Here is a 12,500-nt window from a genome sequence, read left to right as displayed (position 1 = left end):
GTGTAGAGTTTCCTACTTTCTATTCAATAGTACACACTACAATTGTCCAGATTTCTGGTTGCCTTTGGATGCCAGGTGTCAATATGATCATAATATAAACTATTACATAAATACATACATAAACACACACACGTGTGTGTGTGTGTGTGTGTGTGTGTGTGTGTGTGTGCGCACGCGCGCGTGTGCATGCATGTGTGTGTCAAACAGGCTTCAGTTTGGTTTACATCTACTAAATTTCACTCCAAATGCACTAGTCAACTCAAAGTTGTAAGTGAAGACTCTTGACTGATGTACCATACACTGGGACTGAACTCAAAACTACAAATTTGCTTAGTAAAGCTGTTACCTATACAATCCATCTCTACACCTGTGTATAAACATTACTTTTCTGTTAAGGCTTCCTCTTTTTAGTAGCAGCTGGTACTTATTTTATCAACCTTGAAAGTCAACCTTGGCAGCATTTGAACTCAGAACATGAAGACTAACAAAATCCCGCTTAGCATTTTGCCCAGCACAGTAACAGATCTGCCAGCTTGCTGCCTTAATAAATGTATGTATACATATATCAACATGAATAGTGATCTGTTGAAAGATACTTGTTTCTAACAGGTATCTTGAAACTGAAGGCATGTTAAGAAACAGATCTGCTGATCAGTGCTGACTTACAACTAAACAACAACTATAATCTGAAAAATTTACTAAGAACTCTCCATTCTAAAAACAGAATACACAACATCCCATCTCTCTAATATTTGAAGGTGTATGTCAGGGTAACTAAATTTGTAGTAAGAGCTGACAATTCAGTTCTGCTAGTGACTATATAAGGGTGGTGAATTGGTAAAGTAATACTAACAGACTCTACTTCAGAACAGAATCATTGAGTAAGAAGCTTAAGGTTAGTGCAAATTCATTTTTGATTTCACACAGCATTGCTCAGACATTGGCATAAAAATGGTTTGGTAAAAGATGGGTTTAAAGAAGATGTCAAATGAAATAATTCAACAGCAATACTTAGCTGATAGTCTATCTTATGACATTAACCCATTCATGCTGATTGTTCGTTTAAACTGACACTTAATTTATAAGGGTATAAAACAAATACTTCATATAATTTATAATTTGTATATGATCTGTATCAAAGAATGAAACATGTTCTTAACACATATGCAGTCTATTTGAACAAATGCTTGCACCATAACTTGTAACAACTACTGTTGTGCAACATAGTGAGTACAAGCAGGACACGCAGTAAATGGTAAGCCAATTATTTCCATTTATTTAATTCTGTAAGCATTATTGTGGTTTCTTATATGTTTTTTTATGATCATAGGTGAGACAACAAATATTATTTGTTACCATTTGAGATGTATGCCGTAAATAAAATAACTTATAACACCCTGTCTGTTATAATGGACATCCAGCAACTTAGACATAAAACAACACACCTAATATTTCATGCATGTTGATATAGCTTCATGTTATAAATAGCCAATATAATATATATGAAATAAATTTTGTGTCCACACATCCCTATATCATAGTAATTTTTTCTTTCAGTCTTACAACAGCAGAAGCCCTAGCATTTTTGGAAGAGCTGAGCAACAGAGGCGATCGATGTTCACATGGGTCTCCCTCACAATATAGAACTCTTCAATGGCGATAGTGATGCTTCAGATGATGAGGCTGTAGTTTCCTCAGCTTGACTGAAAAGAGGGCTTTTGGAAACTGATGCACAAATAGCTTGTCAACAGGATATACCTGAAGACATTGAAGAAGTTGCAGGATATCTAAAATAAATTGAATTCAGTAAAACAAGAAATTGGAAGAAAAACGAAGCGGTGAATCATGTCTGAACTTCATGTGAGCCTGTAGATATATCTGAAGAAGCAAAATCTTGTTCAAATCCAATTGATTTCTTTAGTTTGCTCTTCACAGATGAATTACTGGATGACATTGTAGAACAAACAAACCGATATGCTGTTCAAAAAGGTAAAGTTCTGAGTGTATGCAAATCAGAGGTGTATGTATTCTTTGGTGGACTGCATTCAAACTCAGACCTCTACTTGACCACGTACAAAAAAATATTCAAAATGGTGGCTTAAGAGAACATCTCTCTGTTGATGACAGTATGATTCTATATAATGGCAAGCACCATACCAAACAATTTATAAAAGGGAAACCAATTTAGTTTGGTTTCAAAGTTTGGGTCCTTTGTTCTCAGCATGGATATATGCATGCTTTTGACCTCTACACTGGCAAGAGAGACAGTCCCAATAAAACCGAAAATGCATTTGGCCTAGGTGGGAACATTGTCCTTGATCTCATTGATGTTGTAGGAGTACCAGGCAATACAGGTTTCAAAATATTTTTTGATAACTATTTCACAAGTATTCAATTGATGGAGAAACTTTTTGAGAAAGGAATATGTGCATCGGGAACCTGCAGAGAAAATAGGACAGCTAGATGTCCTTTCAAAATGAAAACTGAAATGAAAGCATGTCCCAGAGGAACAGCTGATTTCAAGTCCACTTCAAATACAGTCACTGTGAAATGGAAAGATAATAATGGTGTTGTTCTGCTATCAAACTTTGAAACCTATAAAATGTCCACTGTTGAATGCTATGATAGGCCTCAAAAGAAATATGTTCCAATTCCACAGCCTGAAATCATCCAAAATTACAACAAATATATGGGATTTGTTTACCTTCTGGATCATAACATCGCTTCCTATAGGATTCGAATGCTGCAAAATAAATGGTGGTGGCCTATTTTATCATATTTTGTATCTGTAGCAACCCAAAATGCATGCATCTTGATGAATAGAGCAAGGCACAAAATTACATTATACAATTAATCGAAAACATTTCTCTAACTCAATTGAAAATGTATGACACTCCAAAGTTTCAAAGAAAATGCACATCTGCTCATTTGAAAAACAATGCAAGATATGATGATGTTGAGCATTGGATTGAATATATTCCAAATGAAAGGAGATGCAAAGAACGCTCTATGAAAAGTCATTTCATATGTGAAAACTGTGATGTAGGAGTTCTTCGCAAATGGCTCAAGAAGTACCATGTTCAGTAAAGCTATATAGTTTCATTTCAAAAGGATATATTTTACTAAATAAATTTTCAGTTTTCATTGATATCTTATTTATGTGAACAGGAATTATTTTCATAATAAAGTTATGGTCAGATATGATAACTTTATTAGCCACTAAATAAGTAAATTGCACAGTTAACAAGCTTATTAAAGATTCACATGCATAGTGCCTAATGTCTGTTATAACAGACAGTGATTATTTCAAGAAATATCAAACAGATTTCAATGAAATTTTTTTTCAGTTGTTATTTAGGTCAAAATAATAGTATTGGTGAATTTTCAGGCAATTTCATTCACTAAAAAAATTTCAGCACAAATGGATTAATCCCAGAAAGATGCAAAGCTAAGTCTATGGATTTGAACATAGTGCTAGATATATATGTTCCAGTACCTTAATACAGATGCCCCAGTATGGCCACAGCCAAGAGTATAGAGTGAATAAAAGAATAAAGGAATATATGATATTTCATTGCCCAAACATTTTTAGTCAGATTTGGTGAGAGTAAATTATCCTGTAACTGGATACTTGGTCCATGTACTTGCAACAGAGTAAATTCCACTAAAAACACCCAAGAACCAGGTGGCTGTGTTAAACTGAACAAAGGAATAAGTCTATCACCCAACATGAATTATGATAAACAGCAATGGAATGAATACTTATATTTATATACAAAGTGAGCAACAACTTACAAGCTGGAATCTAGCCTTTCTAGACATAGCTGTATTATAAAAGCATTAATACATTGGATAAAGATATCTCCAAGAAATGCCAGAACTAATACTGCAAGGCATTTTGTACAATCTATAACTATTCTACCAGTTTGTTGCCTGACAAACTTTGTATCACTTGTTGATGTGTGATTATCTCACTTTTATTTATGCATAACAAATATTTATGATGGCAGCTTTATATCACTGGAGAGAGATATCCTCCTGAATGACAGAAATACTCTATACTAACAAGAGAAAAGAAATAGATTATCACAAAATGTGTTATAAACAAAACTAAAAAAAGCTTTTTAAAACACAAAATTGTGTTACTAAATATCAATAATACAGAGACTGTGTTTTTCTTTCTACCACAGATATTTTGCAACATATTTTAGATTATTAAAAAGCTTTTCTAATTCTCTCATTTATAACATATCATGTATCTAACATTCTTGCTATTATTTTTACAATGAGGAAATGAGATGAGATGTAGTGAGTGTACATCAAATCTTGTGCAGATTCTTCATACAATTCTTCATTAGAGTCAGTGGCTGCTTCCCAAAATTTGTCATGAAATTCAATTCATAGCACAGTGAAACTGTCATCAACGTGTAAGGTCTTCTCAGGTCTGCACCAGTCAGTACTTAGTCGTTGTAAAAATGACCAGAATGTTTCCAAGTGTCAATTTAAATACTTGTGACATGTAAAGAAAAAGTAGAATAAATCACACATCAACAGTTTTGTAGGATTGATTTGACAGAATCAATAGAACATTGCACAAAATGCCTTGCCGTATTTGTTCCAGCAGATTTTTATGTTCCAAGTTCCACTCCTGCAATGGCGATTTCTATATTATCTGCCTCTAGTGGGTTGATGAAATATAATACTGGTCCAGGACAGCAGACTGACACAATTGTTAGAGTATAAGAGAAAGATTTTAAACTATTTATTTTAGCCCTTTATATTTCCAGTGTCCAAGCAGGTATGGTAAATTTGTCCCAACTAACAATATGATGCAGTGTTAAAAAAAAAAGAGACAGACAGAGAAAGAAGAAAGAAAACCTAAAGTGAGGCAATAAGAAAATAATCACTGCATTTGTCCTATGAAAATTCCATCCACCATAAAGTCCAGTCTTTGTTGTAGTATGGTGACCTGTGTGCCTCATTGGCTCTAAGAGCCATACCAGTAAAGTGCAAGTTCCTGGTGGGGTTTTCCATGATGGATAGGCCAGGATAATATGGACCATCCCTTCCTTGTGGTAAAAATGGGTTAGCATAGGGCCAACACTCCTACCTAGCAAAAAAGCAAAATTACAGAAGCATCAATGACAATTTGAAAACCAACAAGACCCAGGAGAAGAAGGCCTTCCCTCAGGAAATCTGAAAAGACAGCTGAGAGTTGAGAGAGCAGATGACAAAAGTCAGTGATTGATTATGGCCCATGGGGAGCCAAGAGCTTACATAACTTTGCTTTTGTATCTGGTTTGCTTCTATAACAGACTAAGTGATTGAGAAGATTGCAAGAAGCACTGAAAGAGATTTAACAAAAACAAAACAATTGGATATTTAATGAGTGGAATTGAAACAATGTGTGTGTGTTAATTATAATGGTATAATGACCCTCTCTAGACACAACAAAAAAGGGGCCAATGTAAGTTAAGTAAGTAATGAAAATTCCATGACAAACGCACAGTAATTGTTAAAGATGTCACTAGGGATCATTCATCTGTCTGATGCAGAAAAAGAACTTAGTTTGTGTGTAACACATAACTCATGTAACCAGTATTTTTCAAAACTTCTGTAATACATGTTTACCTTTCTCGAAAGTAAGATGCTTTTACAAGAATTCACAAGATTGCCCAAATGAATTTATAAAACACACCATTCATTTAGAATTCCTCTACAGACTTCAAAACAAAGAACATGGGTAGAACTTGTCAATTAAAACTTTTTTATCAAATGCAAGCAACACAAAAGAACCAACACATTTCTCCAGGATAGAAAACACAAAACCACATAGTTTGTGTTGAATTTGGCTAATTGTCTCATACATACAAACATAAACAAACTCATTAAAATAAATAAATAAAAAAAAAAAGATGTATATATTTATAGAAAACACAAAAATTTACAAATAATTTGTAGAGCTTGCAGCTTTTACATCTCGAATGTGTATCATTGTTAGCTCCAGGTTAGATGCAACGTGATTCATGGGCTTGGAGGGTGTGATTTTTTGTCTTCTGTTTTTCCTGCTTGTTTACTCGCTTAGCTCAAGGTTAGATGTGATTGAGCAGAACTTGATCAAAGGTATTCTAGCCATGATCATTGATTTTATTTTCTATTTCTCTTCTTTTTAAGGTATGTTGTATCTAATTACATTATCCAATGCATATGTTTAACCCTTTAGCTTTCAAACTGGCCATATCCAGCCAAAATATTCTACCTGTTTTATGTTCAAACTGGCTAGATTTGGCTTCCGTCATCTATTCATAATGTCATTCTAAAAATAAACAATCACACCATCAAAACCTTAAAGCTACAAGATAATGCATGATTAATTCAAGACAATATGAATAAATATGCATTACATTTGACAGAATATTTTGAATGCTAAATGGTTAACTTGTAAGATGTCATTTGACAGAGATTTGGCTGCATTTTAATTTTTTTTATATAGCAGAAAGTATTGCGTAGCAGCTCTTTCACTGGCATGTGCCATTTAGGATTAATTCTATTCTATTCATACATTAATGAAATAGCCTGTTTATGTATATTTCAATTAATTTCAAAAAATCATTTCAACAGTCCGGAATTTCTTAAGTTGACATCTGTAACATGGTAAATGGATATTTGTAATATGGTAAGAACACTGGATAGAATGTCTTCTGGTATCCTTTATGGTTCTTGGCATTCCAAACCCAGATCCTACTGAAGTCAACTTTGCCTTTTATCCTGTCAGAGTTTGCCTGTGTGGTTAAGAAGCTTGCTTTACAACCATGTTGTTTTGCTCTCAATCCATATAGTTTCCATCAACCAAATTCACTCACAAAGCATTGGTCATCCCAGGGTTATAGAAGATACTTGCTCAAGGTGCCATGCAATGGGACTGAACCCAAAACTCTATGGCTGTAAAGCAAATTTAAAATGCATTAAATCCACTAAGGTCAAATTTGCCTTTTGACCGTTGAGCTTTCATAAATACAGTACCAGTCCAGTACTGGGGGTCAATTCCTTTTCTGTCTACATTTTACAATTGGTTGTGGTCAGAACTAAGAAGGGTCTGAGCTTTAGCAGATCTAGATGTTTCAGACGTGCTGTATAGCATGATGGAGCCTCTATGTCTCTAACAGGAGTTGATGAACGAAGAGAGGAAGATATAGAGTTCAGCAGAGAATGGAAAGAAAATCTTGAACATGTTTGGGACCCACAAATTTTGATAATGATTGAGTAATACAATCCATGATTATAATAAGTAGTTTCGTTGGATGGTTACTTTGTTGTCAGCTGGTTGATAGGCAAGTGGGTAAGTAGATAGATAGGTGTGTATGTGTGTGTGTGTGTGAGAGAGAGAGAGAGAAAGAAAAACATATGGACTAACAACACACACACACACACACACACACACATATATATATATATATATATATATATATATATATATATATATATATATATATATATATTATATATATAAATATATATATGTATATAACACACAAACACAAATACACACAAAGGGACACACACACACACACACACACACACACACACACACACACACACACACACACACACACACACACACACACTCACAATGCACACTCAAACAATGGATGCTCACATAGTTTCCTTCTACTGAATTCAACTCAATTCAAGTCTATGGTTGAAGACACCCAATGTCCCCGCCCATGGTTCCAAAGTGAACTTCTTTGCCATACAGCCATGTCTGTACTTCAACAAAGGAAGTTTCTTTTTTGCAGATGGTTATTTACAAGGTTATTGAATTCTTGAGAGAAGAAGAAGAAAATTGAAACATACATAGAATTTCAAAAATCTCCAAAACTTTTGTCTAGTCTTTCAAGGAGCTTGTCACTCACTAACTGGCTTCATTGTATTCAAGAAAATAAGAATAAATTTTGCAAATAGCCTATGTATACACACACAGTATAGACACATATATGTGTGTACGTATGAGTGTGCATATGTATATATATATATATATATATATATATATATATATGCACACATGCATACATTTATTCATACATGCTATGCATATCTTTTTTTATTAGATATATCTTGAATTTTTATGACATATACTCATATATGTATATATATATATATATATATATATATATATATATATATATATATATATATATATATATATGTATGCATGTATGTATATGTGCATATATATACATATATATATATATATATATATATATATATATATATATATATATATACACACACACACATGCACATAAATATAGATATTTATATATGTGTATGTACATATATTCAAAAATACATTATGACACATAAACATACATATCTATATATACATGTAAACATACATATACACAGACACACATGTCCATGTACATATACATATATACACACACATGTATACACACACACACATATATATACACACATACATACATATGCACACATAATTGTGCATTACTTGAGGAATATTTGAAAGACAGCAAATTTTTGATTTTTATTTATTTCTATATAGTTGAATGGTTACTTATAATATATGAAACAAACTTTTCAAAAGTAATAGGTCATTTTTCTATAGAATATAATTTGCTAAGTTATATATTTGACCTATAAAAGTTAAAGGTCAAACAATGGTTTTAAACTATACAGAGGACTTTGTAGAATGATACAATTATTATTTTTTAATTTTTTTTTTCTAATTTTGTGTGAGTATTTGTCGTTTTATAGGTTGTGGGTGGTGAGCAGAGTATTGAGATAAGAATTATGCATATTCCAAATTTGGAAAAATACAATACAGATCATAATTATTTAGATATTAATAGCAGAACCACAGGATGATGCTAATTTAATATATTAAAGTAAGAGACATATTCAAATGCTATTTGCAGAGCAGATGGTCACTCTATGCTAAATCTAATCTTTTGTAGTTTCTAAATTGTAAGGATATATCTCTAGTTGGCACCTACCACTAGTTATCGATTAAAGTAAGAAAATAGGTGCAGGCATAGCTATATGGTTTAAAAAGCTTGCTTTGCAACCATGTGGTTTTGGGTTCAGACCCATTGCACATCACCTTGGGTATGTATGTTCTAATACAGCCTCAAGCCAACCAATGCTTGTGAGTGAATTTATAGATGGAAACTTTGGAAGTACGTCTCAGTGGTTAGAGCATTGGGCTCACACTCATGAGATAGTGAGTTCGATTCCCAGACAGGTTGTGTGTTGTGCTCTTGAGCAAGACACTTTATTTCATGTTGCTCCAGTTCACTCAGCTGTAGAAATGAGTTGTGATGTCACTGGTGCTAAGCAGTATTGGACTTTGCTTTTCCCTTGGATAACATCAGTAGTATGGAGAAGAGAGACTGGTCTTCTATAAACAACCTTGTCCAGACTCATGCCTCAGAGGAGAACCTTCTAGGTGCAATCCCATGGTCATTCATGACCAAAGGGGGTCTTTAACCTTTTTACATATACAAGTGAGTGAACAAACAAAAGAAAAGGGCATTCAACACATTTAATGGGAGTTATATATATTACTTAAAGCAGTTTGATATGGTTCCATATGACTTAAAGTTTCGCAGGCCTCAAACAGGAGTCTGTCGCTTTCAGGCTTTGGATTGCTATATAGAGAGATACAAGAAGTCCAAGATGGCTACCAGAAGGTCGGCTGTTATTGGTCAAGACAGGTCATATGGTGTTATCAAAGAATATCAACTGCTCAGTGATAACAGTTCCTTTAGAAAGGGATATTTCTTTGACCACATGGTTGAACAGGAAGATGGTCTTCCTTCTATTCTGCCACCAAGCCCATTCATATATACAAAATGTTAGAAAAGAGAATTGCAAAGGCATGTGGGATGGCAATAGCGGTGGCAGTGGCGGTGGCAGTGGCGGTGGTGGTGTGGTTGGGATGACCCATACAGGTGATGATGAACCAAGAGTAAATGTTTCCATTAATATCTCTTGCTGTGACTCCCATGTTATGTAATCCCATGTTTTATAGTACCATGGTGTGTGAAGCTTTTGCTCATAATCTGGTGCCACAATACATGGGGAAGACTTTCTGGATACCTCATTTTGCACTCAGTTTTGAAAATGGAACACACTTCCACATTCCCTACTCATATGAAAGGAAGATGTGTTATGGTAAACATGATCTAGGATTTCCTCTGACTGTTCCTTTGAGGTCATATCAAAGACTTCTCTGACTTTCATAAGGAGAGACAGGTCATGATCTTTCTAGTCTGTCCTTTGAAAAAATTCTTCAGGCAAAGAGGTGCACATTTTTCATGACATACTGCTACCATGTCTGTTTCTGGGACTGGATTTGATCCATGTACTAAATCTTACTATGGCTTGTAATGCTAGCAAAGGAACCATTGTAAGTATTTTTGTTAACAATGTACAAGTTTGTGTTATTGTTATAGTTACTGTTGTATGTTGTTGTTGTTGTTGTTGTTGTTGTTAGTACTTTGTTTGATGCTATAAAATATGCATTCTCAGATGTCAAGTTGTGACTGTCTGTGTTTGTAAGTATAATTCTTTGTTTCATTGAAATATTCTTTTAAATTCTGTTTTTCTATCAGTTTTAATTCATTTTTGTCAATTGAAAATACATTTTGAGGTATTGTTTTCAGCGGGTAAGAGTTATATTCAATGCTTCTCCCATTTTTTTGATTATTTTTTTCTATATCAACCACCACCACCACCACCAATATTGAACACAGTGTAAATACAAGAAAAATCTCTCAGATAAATAAAACTAATGTCTAAAAGACAGACTTTCTGTCTACCAAAGGTATTGGGATGGACATCCAAAACATTTGGACATCTTCTCCTTGTTTGCAAAATAACCAAAAAAAAAAAAAATAGAAAATGAAAAAAGGCAAGAAAGAAAATGTTCATCCAATAAAACTTGGTAATAATCCAATTTCTGAAAACGTCTGAATAACACATCCGTTCATGTCAAAAAACGATAACAACACCACCAACAACAGCAAGGAGGAGGAGGAGGAGGAGGAGGAGGAGGAGGAGGAGGAGGAGGAGGAGGAGGAGTGGGGAGGAGGAGGAGGAGGAGGAGGAGGAGGAGGAGGAGGAGTGGGGAGGAGGAGGAGGAGGAGGAGGAGGAGGAGGAGGAGGAGGAGGAGGAGGAGGAGGGAGTGGGGAGGAGGAGGAGGAGGAGGAGTGAGGAGGAGGAGTGGGGAGGAGGAGTGGGGAGGAGGAGTGGGGAGGAGGAGGAGGAGGAGGAGGAGGAGGAAGGGGGGGAATAATATTGATAATAATAATAATAATAATAATGGAGGAGAGAGAGAGAAAGTGAGAGAGAGACAGAGAGAGACAGAGAGAGAGGACACAGAGAGAGAGAGAGAGAGAGAGAGAGAGAGAGAGACAGACAGACAGACAGAGAGAGCAATGAAAATTTGGAATTAGGTCCTATAATGTTCAGCAAGTAATTTCCTTATTTCATCATCAGGTTCAATCAGTAATTTCATGAAGTACTGATGCTAAAGGTGTGTACTGTAGGAAATTAATAACCAAACAACTGCACATACTGCATGAGTAAGGTGTAGTATACGTTGTGTGTACAGGTGTATGTTATATGTATGATATATATGTATGTATGTACATATATATATATATATAAATATATATATATATATATATATATATATATATATATATATATATATAATATACACACACATGCATACATATGCACATATACACACATACATGTTCATATATATATATACATATAGAGAGAGAGAGAAAGAGAGAGAGAGAAAGAGAGAGAGAAAGAGAGAGAGAAAGAGAGAGAGAGAGAAGAAGAGAGAGAGAGAAAGAGAGAGAAGAGAGAGAGAAAGAGAGAGAGAAGAAGAGAGAGAGAAGAGAGAGAGAGAGAAGAGAGAGAGAGAGAAAGAGAGAGAGAGAAAGAGAGAGAGAGAGAAAGAGAGAGAGCGAAAGAGAGAGAGAGAGAGAGATAGGAAAAAGAGTAAAATAGATATGATAGATAGATCCAAAGATATTCATTGCATCAAGAGTACATGTGTGTATAAACTTGAGTGCACACACGCATATATTTACATATTTGTATGTGAGAGTATATACATACATACTGATATATATATATATATATATAGGTTCACATATATGATAGTGATATGTGTGTGTGTGTGTGTGCGTGCACATACATGTGTGTGCATGTTTATCTGTATTTCATTTGTAGTAGTCAGATCTAGGAAAAGGATTGAATTTTATTATTTGAAAAGGTGAGAGAGAGAGAGAGAGAGAGAGAGAGAGAGAGAGAGACAAACACTGAAAGGGAAAAGCAAGTGCAATATTAATGAAAAAAAAATCACTGATTCCAATTGTGATAACTGATATTACATATAGAGGAGTGTTGTTGGAGTTTAGGGTAGTAAATACTGAAGTTCATTCTGTTGTGTCTGGGG

At 34.5% G+C, this 12,500-nt stretch overlaps 1 protein-coding gene across 4 annotated transcripts in view; it reads right to left on the bottom strand.

Moving 5' to 3' along the window:
* LOC106877306 (all trans-polyprenyl-diphosphate synthase PDSS2) overlaps window positions 1-12,500 on the bottom strand; it is a 902,595-nt gene that overhangs the window by 338,100 nt on the left and 551,995 nt on the right. For 2 of the 4 annotated variants that reach the window (XM_089350831.1, XM_052967126.2), the window contains one exon: window positions 2,705-2,743. The exons of the other annotated variants lie outside the window; for them this stretch is intronic. In XM_089350831.1, coding sequence (XP_089206957.1) covers window positions 2,705-2,743 — 39 coding nt within the window. The remainder of the gene's footprint in view (window positions 1-2,704; window positions 2,744-12,500) is intronic. 4 annotated transcript variants of the gene reach the window in all.

Source organism: Octopus bimaculoides, chromosome 4, assembly GCF_046866305.1.
Source record: "Octopus bimaculoides isolate indiv1 chromosome 4, ASM4686630v1, whole genome shotgun sequence".
In the NCBI taxonomy this organism is placed as follows: Eukaryota; Metazoa; Mollusca; class Cephalopoda; order Octopoda; family Octopodidae; genus Octopus; species Octopus bimaculoides.
Note: the sequence above shows the minus strand (reverse complement) of the source record. Positions and strands in the feature narration are given on the sequence as shown.